We start from the raw sequence: 25,916 nt of genomic DNA on the forward strand, positions 1-25,916 counted from the left end.
GGGGAAAGGGCTAGACCGACGTCTAGAAGGCTATAGGGAGAGACCATAGAGATAGACGGGGAAACTGTAGAGCGACGTCAAAAAAAAATCATACAGTCCGTTCGGAGAGTTGAGCGTGTATAACTGGTTCAGTTTGAAAGATGGAATTCCCCACAGAGAACATCTCTAGAAGGTTTCGGCCTCCCACACGATCCAGTCGCCTGCTTTCCATACCTTTACCTCTCACCATAGAGATATCAAGAGGGTAGAGTGGCACCGCTCTGCGTCCTTTAGCGAATCACAGCCTCTGACGACTTCCGTTTACCCGTCTTTCGGGATGCGTGTCACTCTACATTTTTCCTATCTCTACAGACGCGGATCTTGGACGTCTATTTCCAGCGACCCCCATACATTACATCCGCCCGGACTTGGTCATGGTGTTTTAGCTTCTCATTGCCCGGCATTTGCAAGTCCTATGCTAGACCGTGAGCTGGAATTGGAAGAAGAAGAGAGAAAGGAAAAGAGAGAGTGAGAGGTGCGGGGGGTTGGAGAGCGGGAGGAAAACCCTGCGCTGCTGCTGTTGCCATACAGCAAAAGTGGGGCGAGAATGGAGGGAGGGGGAGAGGAGGGGAGCAGCGCCCCCAAGGAAAAGGCGGGGCAGGAGCAGAGCCCTGAACTGCTGGGGGTGCCGAGTGGGCTGGGAATCCGACCAGCACCCAAAGGTCCCCTCGCTACTCAAAAGTGGGAACAGGGACGGCCACTTTTAAAAATGCTTTCATTAAATTTCAGTTGCAGGTAGGTTGCCATGTTGGTCTGCTGTAGTTGAAACAAAACAAAATAAAATAAAATAAATCCTTCCAGTAGCACCTTAGAGACCAACTAAGTTAGTTATTGGTATGAGCTTTTGTGTGTTTCTGAAGAAGTGTGCATGCCCACGAAAGCTCATACCAATAACTAACTTAGTTGGTCTCTAAGGTGCTACTGGAAGGATTTCTTTTCTTTATTTTAATTTGTTTTGTTTTGTTTTGATTAAATTTCAGGTTTCCAAAGTGGCTTACAGCAGTTGTTGTTGTTGACAATGGAGTGCACCTCCAAGGTGAAGGCAAACTGCTGACTTAGCAGCACCAAAGGGACTTCCCCGAGGTACAAGCCTGGGCAATGTGTCTGGAGGTCCTGAGCTGCCCAGACGACAAGGCCACTTGGCCCTACTGATGTGGTCCAAAGGAAACCAGGGCAATATGTTGCGCAACAGCTTGGCTGCAGGAGTTGCTGGTAGGGCAGGGCCATGTCAGGTTTTCAGCGTCGCAATCTGGTGATACATCGTGACGTTGAAAGGGAGGAATAAGCTGCCTCATCCCTGGACCACGAGGTGTCAGAGAAAAGGCAGCTTGTTCCTTTGTAAAGTGTATGGATATGGAGAAAAAGAATCAAAATTCCAATTAGAGATATTGAATAATGAGTATAAAAATTTGTCTAAAATGTTGCTGGAGTGGTATACAAAAGATGAAGAGGTTAAATCGGTAATGATACATTGGGCCAGAGATTTTGGTTATAATATACAATATGATGAATGGTCAAAATTATGGAATGAAAGACTAAAATTTACGGCATGTTCTGCGTTAAAGGAAAATGTAATGAAAATGGTATATAGATGGTATATAACACCAGTAAAACTAGCCAAAACGTATAAAACATGTAATAAGTGTTGGAAATGTAAAGAAAAAGAAGGGACATTCTATCATATGTGGTGGGAGTGTAAAAAGGTGAAAGGTTTCTGGGAAATGATATATAATGAATTGAAAAAGATGTTGAAATATACATTTTTTAAGAAACCAGAGGCCTTCATATTGGGATTGGTAGGAAATGAGATTAGTAAGAAAGATTGTAAACTTTTTCAATACGCAGTTACAGCAGCGAGAATACTTCTGGCCCAAAAATAGAAACAGGAAGAAATACTGACGGTGGAAGAATGGAGATTGAAACTGTCTGTAACCTGAAGTGTTTATAACCTGAAGCATATGTAACCCGAGGTACCACTGTAATTCTCTGTGTTCAAGGAAAACATTTGCTGATCCTGGAAGTGAAAGTGGCAATTAAATATTGCAAAGTCGGTTTAAATACTTACCCAAATGAGCATTCTGCATCGAAGGGACATTGTTTTAAGAGGTTTGTTTATGGCTCTGAGTGATTGTTTTTTCTCCTTCTTCTTTGCACTTGTATCCTTGCAGATATTTTCCACCATGACTGGAATCTATGGTCAGTTTTGATGACATGTCATATGGTGTCTGTTGCTACCCATGAGCCAACAACATGCAACATCACAATTTGATAGCTCTGAGGAATCACAAAATGCGCCTACATATAGTGAGAGCCTACTGCTCTCCAGCTTCCAAGAGGCCTGAAGCCAAGACAGCTGTGGAAGTGGCTACAAATGTTCTTTATCGCTTATCAGAAGCTGGGAAAGTTTTGGGAAGAAACGCCATTCAGAGAATCTCTGCAACCTCCCAGAGCTGGTGGGACAAGTACGAGGAATTTGTCGGACTTAACGAAGTCCGAGAGGCCCAGGGAAACGTGACGGAGGTAATGACAACATCGTTGGTACATATTGGATAAAATGTATCTGAAGGTCTGCTTGCTGCTGTACAGACTTCCCTGCTTATTTAAGATTTATCAAGTTCTCTGAAATACATCTGGCTGGGACTAAGGCAGGGGTCTGCAACCCGCGGCTCCGGAGCTGCATGTGGCTCTTTTACACCTTTGCCGCGGCTCCGGGGCGGATACTAGCGAGGGGAGGAGGCGCATTGTGCGCCCCGACACTCCCCACTGTGGCGGGCGCTGTACTGGCTGTGACGTCGCATGGGGGCGGTGCGTGACTAATGCACGCACCGTCCTGACGTCACCTTCCCGCCCGCTGTCAGATCGCGACTCCGGAGATATATTTGTTTTAAATGTCGCAATGGTTTTGCGGCTCCCAGTTTTTTTTCCTTCGGAAATGGGTCCAAGTGGCTCTTTTTGTCTTAAAGGTTGCAGACCCCTGGACTAAGGAGAGGCCCCTCTCAGTACCCGTCTACCCTGCTTTTGCATTCCTTTTCTAGATAGGCATCTCACTACCTGCTTAATGGACTTTTGCCATCCTTTTTAAGGCTTCAGCTTAAGTTTTTAAATACCTCTAGAAGCTATTTCAGTTGTTTTATTGCAGGCATAGGCAAACTCGACCCGCCAGGTGTTTTGGGACTACAACTCCCATCATCCCTGACCACTGGTCCTGCTAGCTAGGGATGATGGGAGTTGTAGTCCCAAAACATCTGGAGGGCCGAGTTTGCCTATGCCTGTTTTATTGGGTGCCTTTTGATTCCAGTGTTAACCCTGTGTTCTTGTTTCCCCCCCCCCTAGCTTTTTATAAACTGCATTTTTACTCCTCTTCTGTTGTTTTGATTCAGGAATGGGGAACCCATAGTCCTTGCAAATATTGTCAGACTACAGCTCCCACTGACTGCAGCCAGCATGACCAGTGCTTAAGAATGATGGGAGTTGTAGTCCAGCAATATCTGAAAGGTTTCCCCATCCCTGATTTCTTTGATTGTTGTTAGTTGACTTAAAGTATTTAGTGAGTACCTCTTTTTATTGCTGTTTAAGCCTACTGCTCTTAATTTGTCTAGGGTTAATTGATCTGATAGTGGGACGCGGGTGGCGCTGTGGGTAAAACCTCAGTGCCTAGGACTTGCCGATCGCATGGTCGGCAGTTCGAATCCCTGCGGCGGGGTGAGCTCCTGTCTTTCGGCCCCAGCTCCTGCCCACCTAGCAGTTCGAAAGCACCCCCAAGTGCAAGTAGATAAATAGGTACCGCTTTATAGCGGGAAGGTAAACGGCGTTTCCGTGTGCTGCGCTGGTGCCGGCTCACCAGAGTAGCTTCGTCACGCTGGCCACGTGACCCGGAAGTGTCTCCGGACAGCGCTGGCTCCCGGCCTCTAGAGTGAGATGGGCGCACAACCCTAAAGTCAGACACGACTGGCCCGTACGGGCAGGGGTACCTCTCCCTTTAATTGATCTGATGGATTGTTAGCAGACTTTCTGAGGAAAGGTGAGAAGATCATGTTTTTTGTAGGGGTTTTTGGAAATTATTTTTTATTGATTTTACAAATGTAGAATTATAACACGCCAAATACATATTCATATATAGAGATTACTCTGAATCTCACGACTTCGCCCCACCCCCTCCATGTGTTTTATTATCAACATTAAGAACTGCATATTATTCCACAATCTATATTTTGTATCAATCCATTTTATCCATGGTATTTGTTACATTACAAGTAGGATTAAAATCCTGCTAATGTTTCCATTTGCTTGCAGTGGTCTCCTAAATAGATTATAAATTTTCCCATTCTTTTTAAAAGTTTTTGTCCTCATGGTTCCTGAGCTTTCCAATCAGCTTTGCCATTTTGGCATAGTCCATCAGCTTAGTTTGCCATTCCTTCCTGGTAGGGACTTTGTCTTATTTCCATTTCTGGGCTAATATAGCAGGGTGGATTTGGTTTAAATCAAATCAATTTAAATCTTGATTTAAATCACTAGTCAGTAAGACTTGATTTAAATCACTAGTCAGTAAGGCTTGATTTAAATCATATTTTTTTTTACAGAAAGGTTCAACCTTGCTGGTATCCTCTTAATATTTACAACCAGAGGAAGGTTTCATTTTTGGAATAAAAAATTTTCAAAAATGACTGATTTGGTTATACTATCGGAAATACATAAGCAGATAATTATAAAATAATTATGTTTATATTTGGACTTTTCTGCTGTACTTTATTGGAAGGAGAAAAATAATCATTTCCTTAATAACAATTTAAACAATGTATTTAACTAAAACAATAACATTATAGCATATGTATCCATGTTTGTTAACCGATGTGGTTAAACAATTTTTAAAAAAAAACTTAGACTGGGTTTTAGCACACATGAAAAACTTTAAACAAATCCTTATTTCCTGATGAATAGCCGTTGGACTATAATGTCGCAGATAGAAAACTATCTTTACTAAGATTTTTCCTCCAAAAGCATTTTATTTTAAAAATCTGATTTAAATAAAAAAAATCTGATTTAAATAAAAAAAATCCAGTATTTTTATTTTTATTTTTAAAAATCATTTATTTTTATCCACGCTGGCTAATATCACCCGAGCAGCTGTTTTCCCATGCATAACAAGTCTTTTCTGATCTTTTGGGATGTCGGTACCTATAATTCCTAATAATGTTTTAAATAAATAAATTTTATAGCAGTACATACAAAAAGCGTATCAGGACAAGAAGATAAACCCGGAGGCGGGGAGCTGTACAAAACATAAAATATAAAATCAATTTGAAAAAGACTAATATAAAGGTACCAACATCTAATCCTAGTTGGACAGCAAAAAAAGAAAAGTCCAAAGGGCACAAGGAAGAGGGAAAGGGCCAAATACCCTAAATTGAGTAATCAGATTTGGCTGGAATGAGGCAGTCCATTGTATGAGTGTATAAAGTTTTTTTTAAAAAAAAACTACCGCCATGTGGCCAGAAAAAAATTGTGTTTCATCAGAGACCTCGGAGACTTTAAATCAGTGGTTCTCAACCTGTGGGTCCCCAGAAGTTGTAGGACTACAACTCCCATCATCTCTGAGCTCTGGCCTTGCTAGCTAGGGGTGATGGGAGTTGTAGTTCAACAACATCTGGGGACCCACAGGTTGAGAAAGGCTGCTTTTAATAAACACATTTTAATTAAATAAGAAAGCCTGTCCTTCTTTTACCTATCGGCTCCCCTCCTTTCTGTCTCTCTCTTTCACTCTGGCGCAGAGTGGATAACGATGGTTTAATGCAAGCACTCCGGCTTCAGTGAGTTAGGCTGCCAAACTTGTAGATGGCAAGCTCATCTCTCCCTTGCCCACCCATCCTATTCTAGGCCGAAAAAAGGTTCATGGTCGCTCGTGGGATTGTACGAGAATCTCGGGAAACCTGGGAGGCCCAGCAGCTCAAACTGAAGGAAATCCGGGACCGTTTAGACAGAGTCTCGCGTGACGACATTCAGTATCTGGAACTGGCGACTCTGGAGCACAAATTACTGCAGGTAAGAGTGTATCAGAGTCTGTGAGGGGAGTGAAAGGGTAAAGGCCGCCGGGACCACATAACACCGGTCTTGAAAGACCTACATTGGCTCCCAGTACGTTTCCGAGCACAATTCAAAGTGTTGGTGCTGACCTTTAAAGCCCTAAATGGCCTCGGCCCAGTATACCTGAAGGAGCGTCTCCACCCCCATTGTTCTACCCGGACACAGCGCCACGGGCCTTCTGGCGGTTCCCTCATTGCGAGAAGTGAGGTCATAGGGAACCAGGCAGAGGGCCTTCTCGGTAGTGGCGCCCACCCTGTGGAACAACCTCCCTTCAGATGTGAAGGAAATAAGCAGCTATCCTATCTTTAAAAGACATCTGAAGGCAGCCCTGTTCTGCTTGCTGGCTTCATTTATTTATCGAAGGTACCTTTTGCCCTTCCTTTTGGAACTGCCTCAACACAACTTGAAAATGTAAAAGCACTAAAGGTTGCTAAAACAGCAGGTGCAACGATGCTGGTGGTTGTTGAACTTCTTTTTTGTTTTTTTAAAATAAGGGGCCAAATCCGTTTTCTGATGGTACTGTTTTCTGAAAGGCCTGCTAAGAGTTTCAGTGATCAGCAAACCACCACAGGCATATTGGCAGAATGGCAGGAATAGGATTTTAGAAATAGGCTCTGGTGGCATTATTTTCTTTTTATCTGTTCATTTGCAAGGAAGCATGTTTCAGCTGAACACTGGGCATTCTGCTTTTCTGCAGATAGATTTGTTAGTTGTACATCACCACATTCAGAAGGATTCCTTATCGCCACATTCAAAAGGATTGGCACCATCGGTCATGCGGTGCGCCCCCCCGCCCGAAAAAACTTAACTACTCTGGGCAATCTCCCCCCCATTTTCTTAATTTTGGGTACCCCAAAATAGGGCTTGTCTTATACACGGGGCGTGTTATACATGGAAAAATACAGTACTTTATTTTTGCATTCCAAAATTTTATTCATCTCAATTGCACTCCAGTCAAAACAACAATCCCTTATATAACAACTGCAATATTAACGGCATCCATTTGTATTAACACATTCAATGATTTATAAACCTATAGGCCTATTGCTATTCCTTACTTGTAATCTGAAGGTGGTACAATTAACAAGGCAAGTGAGTCCCCCAGCAAGAGATGGTGTCGTGGACCCCCTGGGTGTGTTCCCCGGACCCCTAATTGGGAACCACTGATCTAATCCAAACCCCTGCAATGCACAGATCCTGCCCACAGCTGTCCCTGGGTGGCCTTGAACCACCAACCTTCTGGTTAACAGCCAGGTGCACTGTCCCTTAGTGCCACTGGGGCATGGATGAGTCAACAGCAAACTTCCCTTCCGTTTTGTAGTCCCAGGACTGGTGTGGAGTAGGGAAGCAAGTTCCCTGCAGCTGCTCCTTGCTTGGCCAGCGGATGGCACCACAGTGGCCTTCCCCTTGCCGTGTTGTTTTTTTCATGGGAGGCAGAGGATGCAACACTCTGTGGCCCTTATTTCCCTGGCCAGTGGTTGGGGCCAAAGTATGCTTCTTTTTTAATTCAGCTCTGCAGCCCCAGGACAGTGAGCCCCTTCGGTTTGCAGGGTATGGAATATTTTGGCAAGGATTGGCATGATTATTTATCATGTTGTTATATATGTAGCACCAGCTGTCTGCTTTACAAAGTAGAAGAGGACATCCCTACTGGAGGTACAGTCCGGTTCTGGGCCAAAGAACAAAGAATGGCTTTGAAGCGTTAACTGTGCAGCCGATTTGGCCTATTGGAGGACAAAACCCAAGCGCTTCCTTAGAGGAGAGGCTGTGAATATTAAGAGTGCGGAGGCTCCCTCAAGCTATTTAATGCAGAAACTAGACTGGGATAACTCTGTAACCAAGAAAACCATTTTGTAGGGCTTCGGAAAGCCTATTGAGACTTGCTGGTGTTTCATTTCCCATTCCCCTGACTACATAATGCAAGAGCAGAAATTATGATACGATACGATAATCTTTATTGTCATTGTCCCATACACAACAATGAAATTGAAAAATCTACATCAGTCATTCAACCAACCAGCCTGCTGTCCCAGCTATCCCAGCCTGGTTAGCCCCCTAAGAACTCTGATACCCCATAATTAAATACATTATACAGTGGTACCTCTGGATGCAAACAGGATCCGTTCCGGAGCCCCGTTTGCATCCTGAAGTGAACGTAAGACGCGACTGCGCGGGTCGTGTTTCGCCACTTCTGCGCATGCGCATGACATCATTTTGAGCGTCTGCACATGCGCGAGCTGCGAAACCCGGAAGTAACGCATTCCGTTACTTCCGTGTCGCCGCAGAGCGCAACCCAAAAACGCTCAACCTGAAGCATATTCATTCCGAGGTATGACTGTACTCCCATAGAGACTGCCTTACATTGCGTTTAAAACCAAAATCGCATTTGGATAGAAATGGGTGAAATGGCAATCCTGAAAATCCCAGCATTCAGTTTCCAGTATGTTTCTAATCTTTAAACCAAGGGTGGGGAACCTGAGGCCAAGCAGTGGACTCGTAATCTGGTGAACCGGGTTCGCTTCCCCGCTCCTCCACCTGCAGCTGCTGGGTGACCTTGGGCTAGTCACACTTCTCTGAAGTCTCTCAGCCCCACTCACCTCACAGAGTATTTGTTGTGGGGGAGGAAGGGAAAGGAGAATGTGAGCCGCTTTGAGACTCCTTCGGGTAGTGATAAAGCAGGATATCAAATCCAAACTCTTCTTCAAGGGGCTAAAAGTGACCCTCCATATCTCTCCATCTGACCCATGGGGCTCTCCCCAGACCCTCCCCTTCACCAGCCCTCCTTGAGTGTTTTTTGCCCTGTCCTTGAACTCTGCTACTGCTTCTTTCTTGCCTGGATGGGCAGCAGATAGAGGAATGAGCAAATGTGTGAAGAAACGAGCCTCTTGTACAAAGGTAACCTTTTTTTGGTCTCCGACTCCACCCACCCTTCTTCTTTAAAACTTGCATTATGTCGAGCACTTTCCAGTCCTGGAGGAAGCTGGTTTTAGGGACTAGCTGCACGTTTTTTTCCTCAGGCAATGGGCCATTTCACACGTTTCTGTTAAGAGTTCTTGAGTGTATGCCATCACATGCAGCAGGCTGTTAATTTTTACCTTGCCGATTTGCCCTAGTACTGTGGTACCTTGGGTTACAGACACTTCAGGTTACAGACGCTTCAGGTTACAGACTCCACAAACCCAGAAATTTTACCTCAGGTTAAGAACTTTGCTTCAGGATGAGAACAGAAATCGTGCGGCGGCAGCGGGAGGCCCCTTTAGCTAAAGTGGTACCTCAGGTTAAGGACAGTTTCAGGTTAAGAACAGACCTCCAGAACGAATTAAGTTCTTAACCCGAGGTACCACTGTACTTCATGTCTTCTCACTTCCATTTGACTTAGTCACTTAGGCTGGGCTGGTGGGATTAGGCTTCAGGGGGCGAGTATCTTTCCAGCATATTGCACAGCGACTACTGAAGGAAACCATTAAGCTTCTTCCATTAGTACAGGCATGGGGAAACTTTTTGCAGTCCTCCAGGCAGACTCTAGCTCCCTTTAGACCCAGCCAGCCTGGCCATTGGTCAAGGATGATGGGATTTGCAGTCCAGCAACACTAGCAGGGTCCCTCATCCCGGCTCCAGCAAACCTGTTGTCATCTAATGATCTGCCTGCTTCCTTGGCTGGTTTCCTGCTTCGGATGATAATAATAATAATAATAATAATAATTTATTATTTATACCCCGCCCATCTGGCTGGGCCTCCCCAGCCACTCTGGGCGGCTTCCATAAAAACCAAAAATACAGTAAAATGTCACACGTTAAAAACTTCCCTGAACAGGGCTGCCTTAAGATGTCTCCTGAATGTCAGGTAGTTGTTTATCGCTTTGACATCTGCTGGAAGGGCGTTCCACAGGGCGGGCGCCACTACCGAGAAGGCCCTCTGCCTGGTTCCCTGTAGCTTTGCTTCTCGCAGTGAGGGAACCGCCAGAAGGCCCTCGGCGCTGGACCTCAGCGTCCGGGCAGACTGATGGGGGTGGAGACGCTCCTTCAGGTATACTGGACCGAGGCCGTTTAGGGCTTTAAAGGTCAGCACCAACACTTTGAATTGTGCTCGGAAACGTACTGGGAGCCAATGCAGGTCTTTCAAGACCGGTGTTATATGGTCTCGGCGGCCGCTCCCAGTCACCAGTCTAGCTGCCGCATTCTGGATTAGTTGTAGTTTCCGCGTCACCTTCAAAGGTAGCCCCACGTAGAGCGCATTGCAGTAGTCCAAGCGGGAGATAACCAGAGCATGCACCACTCTGGCGAGACAGTCCGCAGGCAGATAGGGTTTCAGCCTACGTTCCAGATGGAGCTGGTAAACAGCTGCCCTGGACACAGATTTGACCTGTGCCTCCATGGACAGCTGTGAGTCCAAAATGACTCCCAGGCTGCGCACCTGGTCCTTCAGGGGCACAGTTACCCCATTCAGGACCAGGGAATCCTCCACACCTGCCCGCCTCCTGTCCCCCAAAAACAGTACTTCTGTCTTGTCAGGATTCAACCTCAATCTGTTAGCCGCCATCCATCCTCCAACCGCCTCCAGGCACTCACACAGGACCTTCACCGCCTTCACTGGTTCTGATTTAAAAGAGAGGTAGAGCTGGGTGTCATCCGCATACTGATGAACACCCAGCCCAAACCTCCTGATGATCTCTCCCAGCGGCTTCATATAGATGTTAAAAAGCATGGGGGAGAGGACAGAACCCTGAGGCACCCCACAAGTGAGGGCCCAAGGGTCTGAACACTCATCCCCCACCACCACTTTCTGAACACGGCCCAGGAGGAAGGAGCGGAACCACTGTATAACAGTGCCCCCAGCTCCCAGCCCCTCAAGACGGTCCAGAAGGATGCTATGGTCGATGGTATCAAACGCCGCTGAGAGATCCAGCAGAACTAGGAAACAGCTCTCACCTTTGTCCCTAGCCCGCCGGAGATCATCAACCAGTGCGACCAAGGCAGTTTCAGTCCCATGATGAGGCCTGAATCCCGACTGGAAGGGATCCAAATGGTCCGCTTCTTCCAGGCGTGCCTGGAGTTGTTCAGCAACCACTCGCTCAATCACCTTGCCCAGGAATGGAAGATTTGAGACTGGGCGATAGTTGGCTATCGTGGCCGCATCTAAAGATGGTTTTTTAAGAAGCGGTTTAATAACCGCCTCTTTCAGCGGGTCTGGGAAGGCTCCCTCACGGAGGGAAGCATTCACCACCCCACGAAGCCCATCGCCCAGTCCTTCCCGGCTAGCTTTTATAAGCCAGGATGGGCAAGGATCCAGGAGACAGGTGGTTGGTTTCACTCGTCCAAGCAGCCTGTCCACATCCTCGGAGGTAACAGGTTGAAATTGATCCCACTCAACTTGACTAGACAGAACTCTAGCACTCTCCCGCCCCGGCCCTGCTCCCACGGTGGAGTCTACTTCTTCCCGAATCTGGGCGATTTTATCTGCAAAAAACTTTGCAAAATCATTGCAGGAGAACATGTGGCCCGTACTGGGCTGCCCAGGAAGACTCCCTGAGTGAGTGAATTTAAAATGATTTGTTATTGGCTTGTCTGAAAAAGCATATTGCTAAAACATGGGTTCCCCCTCTCCCCTGATTCCTGTGCCTTGCCTTCCTGCCAGCTCGCCAGCCTTCGGCAACAAAACTCTTCTTTTTTTGGAAGAAACGTTTTCAGCGGGCCTGACATTCCTTCCCTTCCCGGAGTCTGTTTGTTTTAGCTCTGTTGATGTGCAGGCAGAGGGGTAGTTTGAACAAGATCTTTTCATCCCTTCGTGCCCTGCAGCAAGGCGAAAAGAATGCAATACTGTTAAAAATTCCCTTTCTTCTTTTTGTGCCCGCATAATTCCAGAATGAGCCTCCCTTTACATCATAGTTGACGGCTGGCCAGGACTTGCTACACAGGTTCGGTTACATAACCCTTTTCACTATAAATACACACATGCCATAATAATGATTAGGAAATTTAATCTCTCCCTTCTGAAAGAGGATAAGCAGTGTGTCTCTTTCTGAAATAAAGCTCTGCTGGATCAGACTAAGGGCTCCGTTGAGACCAGAATTCTGTTTCTTGCCATGTCCGGCTGGGTACTTCTGGGACAAGTAAGACATGAAGGCACCAGAATTCTCCCAGTTTTACCTCTGCCCAGCCATTGGTGTGTGAAGAGGTGTGTTGCTAATAGATGTGGCAATTCCGCTTGGTCATCCTGGCCGACCCTAACCACCACGAATTGGTCATCGTTCTGAGGCTGCGATCCTCAGTAGGTGTTGATTCCCTTTGCAGACTGGTCACAGTAAACCCACTGAAATTAATGGACCCAACTTAGTTACGTTAATGGATTCCATTGTGTGTCTCCTCTGAATGCCACCTGGTGTGACCTTCTAGGGAGGAATGACCTGCCAAGTCAGAACTCTTGGTCCGTCTAAGCTCAGCCCTGTGTCCACTGACTAGCAGTGGCCCTGCAGGATTTCGGGCAAATGTCTCTTCCAGCCCTGTCTGGGAATACTCAAGTGTGAACCTGTGGCCTTTAAAGCATATCCAGTAACACTTAACACTTAACCCCTCTCTAACAAGCGTGAACTGGATCTCACAGTTCAAGCTGCCTGTAAACCCACTTGTCATTACCACATCATGTGGCCGTGAGTTCCGCAAGCTGGTTCAGAAGAAGTATTTCTGGAATGTGAAAGGAAAAACGTTTTTCCCAGGAACAACTTTTCTCCTTGTTGTGTGCAGCATTCACCTCCTTGGCGATGTGGCTTTCATAGCCTGAGCCAGCGAGCCACCAGGCTAGGGGTCTCCTCGTGTCCTGATGTTGCCAGGGAAAACTACAGAGGAAACTTCAAGAGGGCATGGACCAGTGGTCTGCCCAGGACTGCAGCCTGCCTTGCTTCTGTGTCGTTCATGTTTGTGGTGGAGCTGTTCCAACCTCTCCTTCGCTTCCATCTGTGCGTTGAGGTTGTTCTTTAAAAAGCCCAGGGCTGTGCTATGCTCCCCGGGGAAAAGAGTGGTCATGAGAAACGAGGGAAGAGCTGGGATCCCGATAGTCTAGTTGACATTTCTTTCTAGTCAAGCAGATGCGAGTTCCTCCCCAGCTGCACAGATCTATTTTTTGCAGGCATTAGTCCTAAATGCAGGGTCTGAAACATGAAGCTGGTTTGTGAAACAGTCATTACTATAACGGGCTAAACTCGGGGGGGGGGGAGGATGCACCCATTGTTTGGTAATAATTTATAGCAGAAAAACAAGGTTCCTGGGACCTTTCTCTTGGTCACTCTTATGTGTGACCAAGACATGGGGCTACAGGGTGGGGGCTGTGCAGGTAGGGGCAGGTTTCATTGTTCGTCGCTCCCTTTGAACTCTATGGGGCAATGGAAAGAAGCTGCCATTGGGACCTAGTAAGAGGGAGCCCTATCCCCACTCTTCCAGGTACTGTTACAAGGATTCCCTCAAATCTAGGCAGGTCCTTCCTCTGCCCTGCCATTACCTCTTCCTTTCATAATAACCACTTATAACACACAGCAGTTTTAGGGTATTTTTCTCAGCTCCGTGCCCTTCCTCCTTCCCCGCCTGAGCTTGCCCTCTGTGTCTTCATCAGGTTGGGGACAGTCTGCATGTTCTCTCGTTTTTCCCATAATCGTTGAGATTATTGTCAGGTAGGGGGGACCCGGTTTGAGAACTAAAGACCAAGCTCTCCTAAATCAACAGCACAATGCACAGTCTATTTAAAGACTTGGAACGGGACAACTTCGTAATTTCCAAGGCTGCCTTGTACGCTAGTATCGCAAGTTGGAACAGGCGTTCGGCAGGCTGGAAGAAGCGTGGTTGCAATGAAGAGGAAGGCATTCAGGGATGAAGCCAAGGATGTGTGTGTGTGAGAGAGAGAGAAAGAGAGAGAGAAGAAAAAACACCTTTGCCACGTCTTCCATTGTCTCCTGACCACCCACCCACCACCACATGGTCCTCTACAGCAAAAATATCCACACCCCTGGTCTAAAAAAAGGGGGAGTATAAATTATCCGGGGATTACTTTCCTGTTTTTAATCCCACATTCTTTATTTTATTTTATTTTTATTTATTAAAGATTCTCCTCGTTTACAAAAGCACACGCATCGTTTCTTTCTTCAGGGTGTGTTTTCTACAGATCAGTTACATTTGTCATGAGACATTGGTGTTATATGCAGTATAGGGTTGGGAAGAAAAGAGGGGGGACGGGAGAGAAGGGGTGGAGTGGTAAAGCTTATGTTCTTTTACTTAGTGTATGTGTGAGATCTTTGCTTCTGCGTCACTTGGGTAGGTTCTCTTTCTGTTCGCTTGTTCGCTCTGCAAGACAGAGCTGTTCCACCAGGCCTTTGGCCAGGGCACAGCCTGACTCCCTCCTTTGGCAACCTTCACCGAACTCTAGCCCAATGGTTGCCATCAATTTGATTTGAATTAATTTTATAATGAAATGATTTTAGAATGTTGTATTATTTTATTGTTGTTAGCCGCCCTGAGCCCGGCTTCGGCTGGGGAGGGCGGGATATAAATAAAAATTTATTTTTATTATTATTATTTCCTTGGTGGTGAGAGAGGCTGGGGCGGTCTAGGGTGATTGTCTTTGGTTGGCCGCAGTGGGATTTGTTTGTGCGTGGGGTTGCTGGGTTAAGTTAGCCACACTGAATCGTTTGCTGTTGATGGGTGTCAGGAGCTCAGCCTACACACGAGTGGGACCCTGGTAGAGACACATGCCCGACTGGCATATTCTCTCCCTCCTGGTCGCTTGGGAGTTTCAAAAGCTTTCTTCTGCCCGAACATCACAGCGACTGATGCCAACCGACACCGGCACACATAGGGATCTGCAGAGTTTGCACAGTTGGGTAACATACCTCAGCAACTCAGCATTTTGGGAAACCCAGCCAGATGGGCGGGGTATAAATAATAATAAATTATTATTTTGGCTAATCTGCTTTATTTACATATAAACATACACGGAGCCCCGCAACATGGCTCCCTCTCTCTCTCTCTAGCATCAGTTACAGATAGGTAGCCGTGTTGGTCTGCCATAGTCAAAATAAAAAAATTCCTTCCAGTAGCACCTTAAAGACCAACTAAGTTAGTTCTTGGTATGAGCTTTTGTGTGCATGCACACTTCTTCAGAAACTTCTTCAGTGTGCATGCACAAGAAAGCTCATACCAAGAACTAACTTAGTTGGTCTTTAAGGTGCTACTGGAAGGAATTTTTTTATTTTGTCTCTAGCATCAGACAGCAAAGAGAAAAAACAAAGGACAACAGTCCCACTTCACGGAACACAATAACACAAACATCCTGTCTCCGTCACTTCCCACTCTGTGGAGTCAAAACATATACCGTCATGTGATAGACAAAAATCCCATGACTGCAATCATGGAGCAGGAATTCTAACATTGGTTCATGTTGTTGCCTTGTTGGGCTGTGTATGTGGTAAAGGGGAGCCATACTGGAGTAAAGGTGTCTTCTTCTATTTCTCCCCATGTCAGTTTCAGTCTATTGGTTAGCTTTTCTAGTAAGGCAGTTTCCCGTACTACTTGATACCTGTGTTGCATGTTTATCCCTGACAGGTCCCTCCAGTTTCTGGCTATGATATTTCTGGCCGCTGAGAGTAGGTGGGTTATGAGCTCTTTATAGCATGAATGGGCATTGTTATCTTGGAAGATGTTCGGTAGGGCCAATTCTGGGGTGACTTCTAGTCCCCATTTAGTTATTTTGCTTATTTCTTGTACGACTGTTGTCCAGAAGAGTTGGGTTTTGGGGCATTCTCACCACATGTGGAGGTATGTGCCTGTGGAGGTGCACCCTTTCCAGCATTTTGGTGAGGTTTCCGGGCGCATCAGCGCCAGTTTCCGTGGTGTTAGGTACCATCTGTAAGTGAGTTTCAGGGTGAGATCTGAGAGCCAGTGTGGTGTAGTGGTTAAGAGTGGTGGACTCGTAATCTGGGGAACTGGGTTCGCGTCTCCGCTCCTCCACATGCAGCTGCTGGGTGACCTTGGGCTAGTCACACTTCTCTGAAGTCTCTCAGCCCCACTCACCCCACAGCGTGTTTGTTGTGGGAGATGAAGGGAAAGGAGATTGTTAGCCGCTTTGAGACTCCTTCGGGTAATGATAAAGTGGGATATCAAATCCAAACTCCTCTTCTTCTTCTTTTCTTTCCGCTGATATGGATTTAAAGGAAGGTTTAGACCACATTCTAGTCTATTGGGTGGGGTTAATTTCATAGCCTGTGTCGTCCTCCCATTGTTTATTGATTGTGTCAGGCGGGTTTGTGGGGCTTTGGAGCTGTGTTTTGTATATTGTGAATCTCACATTCTTTTGATAACGAAATACTTGTTTAGTTTTTCCGTTTGCTTATTTCTTCATTTTGGAGCTTCACTGAAATAAAGGGAAGAAGACTCTCCTCTTCACCCTGTTTTCGCTAACATCACGCAGTCTAGCTTAGCCTTATCTTGAGAACATTCCCTTCGAGAATGAAACGGGTGATGCTAAACCATTTTAATGCTTGTGCAAACAGAGCTCATGGACTTGAGGATAAAGAGGCAGGGTACAAATGGTGCATTTTATATTGCTACTGCCTGGGATGGCAAAGATGTCATATTCCCTTCTAATCCCCCAGTATTCGCTAGAGGAGGATCTTGCTAGACCCTTTTCTGCCAGAGATAAAAAAAAGACTTAAGCCAGCTATTTCCTGTACATGCACGTGCGGTTGACCTCCTGCAGCCACAGCTTTGACAGCAGTCTTGATTGGGAGAAATTGACAGGCGAAGCAGTTCCTGGCATGAAACCAAGAACGCTGTGGCGTTCTTGCACACATCAAGCTCTTGTTAAAGGCACAGAAGCAGCGAATGGTGAAAAGCTGGCAACCCCAGTATCATCTTGGGGCAGATTATTTATAGAATATTTATATATTTTGGCAAAGTAATAATCATAAATGAATAAGAATAAAAATGTGCACCCCACCACCGAGACCATTCCACTGTAACTATCCAACCTCCCAAAATTCCAACACCTCTAGCGATGGTTTGACCCCTTTCGCTTTTAACAGTACAACTTCTACAAACACCTTCCATATCTCCTCAAAATCATTTCTCCTGCATATTCCCCGTCTTACCTTAATGGCACGTGTTAATTTATCATTAACAGCTGTATCCCACACCTCTTTATACCATTCTTCCATTTTATATTTTGCTTGCCCCTTCCACTTCCTAGCTATAATAATTCGTCAATAAATTTGTAAGCGAGAGGAGGGAGAAAGGTTGTTTTCTGCTGCTCCAGAGAAGCGGACACGGAGCAATGGATCCAAACTACAAGAAAGAAGATTCCACCTAAACATTAGGAAGAACTTCCTGACAGTAAGAGCTGTTCGACAGTGGAATTTGCTGCCAAGGAGTGTGGTGGAGTCTCCTCCTTTGGAGGTCTTTAAGCAGAGGCTTGACAACCATATGTCAGGAGTGCTCTGATGGTGTTTCCTGCTTGGCTGGGGGTTGGACTCGATGGCCCTTGTGGTCTATTCCAACTCTATGATTCTATGATTCCTTCATAGCCTGCGAACCTTCCACCCATCGTAAATTGATAATAATGCTACCTCTGGACTTTCAGTCAGCTTTAACCCAGTGATTTCTGTTATCTCCTTAAACACCCTTTGCAAAAAAAAATAAAAATTGAACAGTGGTACCTCAGGTTAAGTACTTAATTCATTCCAGAGGTCCGTACTTAACCTGAAACTGTTCTTAACCTGAAGCACCACTTTAGCTAATGGGGCCTTCTGCTGCCGCCAGTGACGCTGGAGCACAATTTCTGTTCTCAACCTGAAGCAAAGTACTTAACCCGAGGTAATATTTCTGGGTTAGTGGAGTCTGTAACCTGAAGCGTATGTAACCTGAAGCATATGTAACCTGAGATACCACTGTACATATTTACACCCCCACCACATGTGAACATAATTCCCTGTTTCCTGGCATCCCCTCCAACATAACACCAAATATTCCTTGCTTATTTGGTTTAATCTGACTGGTGTTAAATACCATCTCAAAATTAATTTATAATAATTTTCTTTTACTCTTATAGACAACATTTTCTACATACGTTTCTCCCATATTTTCCCCCAGCCTTGACTATCTATTTGCCCTGTTGTCTCCTTTTCCCACACTTCTTTAAATTGATCTAGACAAAGATTAAATGTAAGGTATTGGTTGTGTTTAGAATAGATTTATGAAAGATTTAGAAAACTTATTGATTAGAATATTTGTGTGAGATTGTATGGGAAAAATAAGGGAATAACAGATACAATCTTGCTTAAAATGTATATAGGAAGTGCAGTGTAAGCGATGGAAGTCAATCAATGAAATTTTATTATTGAGATATTTGTAGAATAAATTTGGAAGAAATTCTTCCAACTCTTCTTCTTCTTCTTCTTCTTCTTCTATTTTTTCTTTTTCTTTCTTTTCTTCCCTTTTTCTCATTTGTTCTTTTTATATATGTGTGTGTGCTTATCTGAAAAATATATGTATGTATTTGCAATACTTTGCTTATATTTTGTAATAATTATGTTAAATAAATTAAATTTTAAAAAATAAATAAAAATAAATGGATCTTCTTGATTCACAGTTTATAGGGATATTTCATAAATTTAACTGGTTTCCCCCCGCATACCGGTCTCCCGAGGTGGTTCCGGCACCTAACATGCTGTTCTTTTAACAAGGCCTGTGTGTTTTCCTTGCAGGAAGAGAAGAGGTACCGGAGCACCTATCAAACTGCGGAGGAGTCTGAGCGGGAAGCCTTCTCCCTCTTCTCTGCTGCCGTGAGGGAAAGCCATGAGAAAGAGCGGACAAGAGCGGAGAAAACCAAGAACTGGTCTATCATTGGCTCAGTGCTGGGAGCCATTATTGGGGTCCTGGGTTCTACCTACGTCAACCGAGTAAGGCTGCAGGAGCTGAAAGCCTTAGTTTCTGAGGCACAAAAGGGACCTATCAATCTCCAGGAAGCGATCAGGGAGCAGGCCTCCGCCTACAACTCCCAGCAGAGGGATCTGAGTGACCTCGTTGCCAGCCTGAAGGACATCCTACAAGCGGTGGCCGTGACCTCGCAGGAAGCGACGGGGGATTCCTCAGCCAAAAGCACTCCTCTAAAAACAGACCCTCTCTTAGTTTCCGTCAGGGAGCAGCTGAGCTACTCCAAACAGATGAGCTCCTTCCTCGAGAGTTTGCAGCGGCAGCTTAGCAGACTGGAAAAAAGTTTAGGGCAAATGGCCGTCGAGGTCCAGAACGTGAAAAGGGGACCCCAGCCCGCACCTGGGAGGGAAGCACTGCTTGATCCTTCGACGGAGGGGAGCAGCCAGACCTTTGAGGCGGAAGACGTGGTTCTGGAACTGTGCAACACGGAAAGGAGACTGGAAGCACAAATGAAGAGGAACTCCATCTACAGCACGGCCTTCACATGTACTGTCTTTGCTATCACATTCCCCATGCTCTACGTCCTCCTCAAGGGGAATTAGCCCGCAGCCCAGCCAAGAATAATTTGTTGGAGTAATAAAGAGTCATTCACCCTTCAGTCTTGGCGGTTTCTTCTTGATAATGTGTGGTTGTGTTTGAAGGCAATTTCCCGAAATTGTACCTCAGACTAGAGCTGCGTGCAAATGTATTGTGGTAAAACATACAATGTGCATCTCTTTCTCGTGTTCTTTTCCGGACTGCTTATGAAGTTCGCAAGTTTCTTTTTGTGGGGAGACAGATGCAGGGTAAAACAGCTTCCATATTATGTTATCCTAACGGGATAAGCCTTTTTAACGGCTGCTAGCAAAACCTTACTTGACGTACTTTTAAAGAACAAATTAGCAAGGATGCGGGTTTTGCAATTTCCCAGAATCTGCCTTGCAGTATCTTCTGAAATCCTAACGTGGGTATCTTCTAAAATGAAATGTGCCAGCTGGTTAGTCGGATGTTTTGGGTTTTGCTAGGTGTATGATGCCTCTTTTCTTTCTAATCTTCTCTGCAGGCATCTTCTGTTACCTGCCCACACATGCTTCTTAGCTGTGCCAGCTGTGCCATAAAATATTTTTGCATACCACCCCAATCTCCAAGCGGTGCAAGATTCCAGTTGCAAGCATTTACCCAGGGTTCATGTTTCCTCTTGGAAGTGAGGGACAGCGGAAACTGCGGTGTCTTTATGATATATGGTTTATTTACACACATATAGACGGCCTGAGCCTATGATGGAGAGGTTCACAGCATTAACACCCCAAAAGGGTCTTGATTATCCCATAGCCGCAGCCCTGGGTTCAAACAAAAATCAAACACTGCCCTGACTCATTCTCTCTCCAGCTTGCTGCTGTAATTCTAGGTCACATTGCTGCAACTCTCAACTTAAGCTTTGTCCTTCTTTCTCTGAGTTGAGGGAGACATTACAACCTTGGTGGCTCATGCACCTTTCAAAAAAGAAGTTTCTTCCTCCCCTCCCTTCACAAGCAGCATTCTCCAGGTGCACCTTTTCCTGATATGGGAATGCAAGAGATGAAGAAAACCGCACCTGTGGGATTTCTTATCACACATCTTTTGAAACTGGAGAGACATTTGCAATCTTGCACAAAGCCCCCTTTCCACTGCTCTCTTAATGGCCCATTCTTCTTCTTCTTTGGCAATCACTCGTAGCCGAGTAAGATTGTCTTCCATTAACACGGTTTTAGCAGTGACTCCATAAGTGACTGTAGAGGCCAATTCCAGATCCGCACGTCCTTCCACAGTGGGGAAATAGGTTTCCAGGCAGGAGAGAGAGTTTGCCAAGCATGCCTTCCTCTTAGCGTGTTTCTCCTTTTCATCCTGAGTTTGAGCATCTTCAAAACCCATGACACCTTTGGTAAAGGCCGTCCTCCAATTGGAGCGCTCGCAGGCCAGTGTTTCCCAGTTGTCAGTGTTTATACTACATTTTTTAAGATTTGCCTTGAGGGAGCCTTTGAACCTCTTTTGTTGAGCATTACGCTTACCATTTTTAAGCTCAGAAAAGAGTACAGTGGTACCTCTGGTTACGAACTTAATTCGTTCTGGAGGTCCGTTCTTAACCTGAAACCGTTCTTAACCTGAGGTACCACTTTAGCTAATGGGGCCTCCTGCTGCCGCCATGCGATTTCTGTTCTCATCATGAGGTAAAGTTCTTAACCTGAGGTACTACTTCCGGGTTAGTGGAGTCTGCAACCCGAAGTGTTTTAATCCGAGGTGTTTGTAACCCGAGGTACCACTGTACAGTGGTACATTGGTTCTCAAACGGCTTAGTTGTCGAACAAATCAGCTCCCAAACGCCGCAAACCCGGAAGTGCGTGTTCAGGTTTGCGAACATTTTTCAGAAGCCAAATGTCCGACACAGCTTCCGACTGAGTGCAGGAAGCTCCTGCAGCCAATCAGAAGCCACGCCTTGGTTTCTGAAATGTTTCGGGAATCAAACAGACTCCTGGATCGGATTAAGTTTGAGAACCAAGGTACCACTGTACTTGCTTTGGGAGACAAAATGGCCCAGGTGATCACCTCAACACAGGACTCTAGCCTGGCTTATATTTTAACACTTGTTGGATCCTGGGGTTAGAAGGATCCAGCATACAGCTTACCTCCCCACACCCAAACTCATAACAATGCTATTCTGAAGAGTCATCCTGCTGCTGCCTGGGATAAAGATTTTCAGAGGGCGTTAACAGGTACACTCGTGCTAGGCTGTAGTCCTGTCCTAGACACTGCTGTGGGGTTGGGCAACGTTCAGCCCTACAGCTATGAGCCCTTAAACCCCAGGGACTTTCATTAGGCAGCTCAGCCGTTTTATCCTGCAATGAGCAGAGGACTGCCTAACACCCTGCTTCCCTTCCACCACCGCAAACATCAGCAGAAGCTTGGGGTTTCCCCCCCTTATAGCAGAGTCAAAGGGAGACGGGGTTGCTCAGACCATTATCAGCTCTCGCAGCTAACCGATTTTTCTTGTGGGTCAACAGACCTTCGCAGTGGGTGTGCTAAGCTCCTCCTGTGTCTTTTCCAGGAAACTGGGTTGAGTCATCGAGGTGCAGAGAGGGCAGGATGGAGAGAATGGAAGGGCCGTTTGCCTGGGTCAGAATGAACAACTGAGATTCAGAATGGAGGCAGGAAAAGTTTGCGCTGTTGGTACCCAGAGATGTGCTAGGATTGAAAGCCCCTTCACCCATGTCCTGTCACCTGACACAAGTCACCTGACATAAGCGGCCTCGGCCCAGTATACCTGAAGGAGCGTCTCTACCCCCATCATTCTGCCTGGACGCTGAGGTCCAGCGCCAAGGGCCTTCTGGCGGTTCCCGCATTGCGAGAAGCAAAGCTACAGGGAACCAGGCAAAGGGCCTTCTCGGTAGTGGCACCCGCCCTGTGGAACGCCCTCCCACCAGATGTCAAAGAGATAAACAACTACCTGACATTCAGAAGACATCTTAAGGCAGCCCTGTTCAGGGAAGTTTTTAATGTATGACATATTAGTGTATTTTTGGTCTTTGTGGAAGCCACCCAGAGTCGCTGGGGAAACCCAGCCAGATGGGCGGGGTACAAATAATAAATTATTATTATTATTAATATTATCCCCTAGCTTTTGTCGAACTCACACTCGGCTGCTACAGTTCATGGTTGACCAAAGCTTGGCTCTCTGTGTATATGTACAGCTGTGTGCTAAAAGGTTCTGCACCTGATCTCTGCTGACTTGCCGATTTCCTCTCAATAATAATAATAATTTATTATTTATACCCCGCCCATCTGGCTGAGTTTCCCCAGCCACTCTGGGTGGCTCCCAATTGAGTGTTAAAAGCAATACAGCATTAAATATTAAAAACTTACCTAAACAGGGCTGCCTTCAGATGTCTTTTAAAGATAGGATAGCTGCTTATTTCCTTCACATCTGAAGGGAGGGTGTTCCACAGGGCGGGCGCCACTACCGAGAAGGCCCTCTGTCTGGTTCCCTGTAACCTCGATATGAGGGAACTGCCAGAAGGCCCTCGGCGCTGGATCTCAATAGTCAATAATTGTGCCTGTATTGTTCATTCCTCGGGCTTATATGCCATCCTTCTTCAAGCCCTTGATCCCTTCAGCTGCCTTTGTGCTGTTCAGCTCTCTTACCCTTCATGACGGGTTGAATGGATGGGTTTATTCCCCCCCCCCTTTTATTTTCAAAACCATTTTGTAGGCTAGGCTTGGCGGAGGGGCCTGGGACCAGCTCTAGCACAGTGAGGCCAGTCCATACACATTTGCAGGGGGAGTGTGTGCTGCCAAACCTCCATCCCTGCCTCGCACTCCCCCCCCCATTTATTTTTCACTTCACATGGCACGACCCTTCCTGTGGTGCAGGGGGAGTTGTGCTTGTCTGAACCTGCCATACCCCTTGCAGGACTCTGTCTGGCTGCATGCAAGTACAGTGGTACCTTGGTTCTCAAACGCCTTGGTACTCAAACAACTTGGAACCCAAACACTGCAAACCCGGAAGTAAGTGTTCCGGTTTGCAAACTTTCTTTCGGAAGCCGAACCTGCTCCGTTTGAGTGTTACGCTTCCGTTTTGAGTGTTACGCTGCGGTCTGTCTGTTTTTGCTATTTCTTTTGTGTTTCTGTTTTTGCGGCTTTTTCGTTTTGCTTTCGTGACTGTGTGGAACCCAGTTCAGCTACTGATTGACTGATTGATTGATTGTGTGACTGCAGTACATTGTTTATTGCTTTCATTTTATGGATCAGTGGCCTCGTTAAATAGTAAAATTCATGTTAAATTGCTGTTTTGGGGGTTGTTTTTAAAAGCCTGGAATGGATTAATCCATTTTACATTACTTTCTATGGGAAAGTTTGCCTTGGTTTTGGAAAGCTTTGGTTTTGGAACAGACTTCCGGAACAGATTAAGTTTGAGAACCAGGTACTACTGTTTTCATTTCTGCAACTCTGCAAAATAAATCTATTGTAGTTTAATTGCTTTTTAACTATTATAGTTTACACGTTTTTAGCTTTATCCATTTTACCTGTACAGTACTGCTTTATATGTGTAAGCCGCCTTGAGTCACGATCTGGGGAAGAGGTGGGATAATAATAGTTAATAGTAATAATTAAGTGTTTTGAGAGGCAATTCCAAGGGGAAAAGGGCAGCCTCTTTGCCTCATGGTGGAGCCAGTCCTTCACGGGAGTCTCTATAATGCTCCACAGCAGCAGAAAAAGCTTTGGCTATGTTCTGTCCTGAAAGGCCATCCTCCCTCTTCTCCTATGATCCAAAGTAAGCAGGATTTCCTTCCTTCCTTCCTTCCTTCCTTCCTTCCTTCCGCCACTGCAACAGACAAGAAGACAAGGTGACTGGACAGACCAAGGGGAGGAAGGGGGCAAGAGCCACAACAGAATGTACAACAGTCAAGGCTGCCCTGTGGCACTTTAAAAGGCTTTAACGCATTTATTGCGGCCTAAGCTTCCATGAATAGGGACGCGGGTGGCGCTGTGGGTTAAACCACAGAGCCTAGGACTTGCTGATCAGAAGGTTGGCGGTTCAAATCCCCGCCACGGGGTGAGCTCCCGTTGCTCGGTCCCTCCTCCTGCCAACCTAGCAGTTCGAAAGCATGTCAAAGTACAAGCATAGGTACCACTCCAGCGGGAATGTAAACGGCGTTTCCGTGCGCTGCTCTGGTTCGCCAGAAGCGGCTTAGTCATGCTGGCCACATGACCCGGAAGCTGTACACCGGCTCCCTCAGCCAAGAAAGCGAGATGAGCACCGCAACCCCAGGGTCGTTCACGACTGGACCTAATGGTCAGGGATCCCTTTACCTTTAAGCTTCCATGAATTCAAGTCCACTTTGTCAGATGCATGAAGTGAAATCTTAGTTGGCAGGCATATAAAGGAGTAAATTGCAAGGTGGGAGTTGAATGGCAATGGGATGCAGAACGTTACAGTTGGTGATCGCTGAGGGGAGAGCAGTAGCTCAGTGGCAGAACATTTGCCTTCCGCACAGAAGGTCAATCCCCGGTGGTTTCAGGTAGGGCTGAGAAATACTCTCTGCCACAATCCCTATGGAGCTGCTGCCAGTCGGTGTGGGCGATACCAATCTAGATGGAGCAATGTGCCTGACTCTGCTTCCTGTGTTCCTAATCTGAGCTTAAATGTACTTATTTATTGTATTAGATTTCTGTCCCTCTACCCTTCCTCCCAAAGGAGCGCGGAGCTACAAAGAATAATCCCATTTCACTCACTCACACACACACACACACACACACACTATTAAAAGCATTTTAAAACAGCCAAGTATTCTTACAGGTAATCAGTTAATGGTTGCCAGGATCACTGGGTTTGTATCCAGCGTGGCGCCAAGTTAAACACACTTAGTGGGATACTTGAAATTTTCTGCGCCAGCTGCAGACCGTTGCTTCACAAGACAGTGCTGGTAACTTTCAAAGAATTGTGGCATGGGAAGGGACACCAAAGGTCATCTTTTCCTACCCCCTGCAATGCAGGAACCACACCTAAAGAATCCCCGACAGTTGGATATCCAACTTCTGTTTAAAAACCTCCAATGAAGGTTTTTTAAAACACATTGATTGTGCAAGGAGTTTCTGCTAGCGCAGCTCTTGCATCAGATTCCTCTCGGTTGCCCAGCATTAAATCTCAACCACCCATTAACTCAAGAGCCCTTGTGCTAGCAGACAGAGAAAGCTGGATGCAACCCAGTATATTTTGTGTTTTAAAACTCCTCCCGAATGATTTGAGGAAATCATAGGTCTCACACCAAGTCAGGCCACTGGTCTATCTAGCTTATTGTTGTCTACACACCAGC

General features: G+C 46.0%; 1 protein-coding gene across 3 annotated transcripts; it reads left to right on the forward strand.

Moving 5' to 3' along the window:
* The first annotated feature begins 269 nt into the window (after positions 1 to 269).
* On the forward strand, positions 270 to 19,687 carry CCDC51 (coiled-coil domain containing 51). Of its 3 annotated transcripts, none has more exons than XM_081183233.1 (4): positions 270 to 507; positions 2,208 to 2,559; positions 5,914 to 6,078; positions 18,861 to 19,687. In XM_081183233.1, exons 2-4 carry the CDS (start codon positions 2,290 to 2,292, stop codon positions 19,629 to 19,631), a joined length of 1,206 nt encoding a protein of 401 aa, XP_081039359.1. In that variant the 5' UTR covers positions 270 to 507; positions 2,208 to 2,289; the 3' UTR covers positions 19,632 to 19,687. The 3 variants fall into 3 exon arrangements, with proteins under 3 accessions (XP_081039359.1, XP_081039358.1, XP_081039360.1); XM_081183232.1 differs by having other exon boundaries at positions 274 to 514; XM_081183234.1 differs by lacking the exon at positions 270 to 507 and adding an exon at positions 640 to 774.
* The last annotated feature ends 6,229 nt before the right edge of the window (positions 19,688 to 25,916 follow it).

The sequence above is a fragment of the Podarcis bocagei genome, assembly GCF_964188305.1.
Source record: "Podarcis bocagei genome assembly, chromosome: 2".
NCBI lineage: Eukaryota > Metazoa > Chordata > Lepidosauria > Squamata > Lacertidae > Podarcis > Podarcis bocagei.

Coding starts and splice junctions, on each gene's coding strand:
- CCDC51 (XM_081183233.1), top strand. CDS start 2,290: ATGCAACATCACAATTTGATAGCTCTGAGGAATCACAAAATGCGCCTA. Junction 2,560..5,913: donor CCCAGGGAAACGTGACGGAG/GTAATGACAACA, acceptor ATCCTATTCTAG/GCCGAAAAAAGGTTCATGGT. Junction 6,079..18,860: donor TGGAGCACAAATTACTGCAG/GTAAGAGTGTAT, acceptor TTTTCCTTGCAG/GAAGAGAAGAGGTACCGGAG.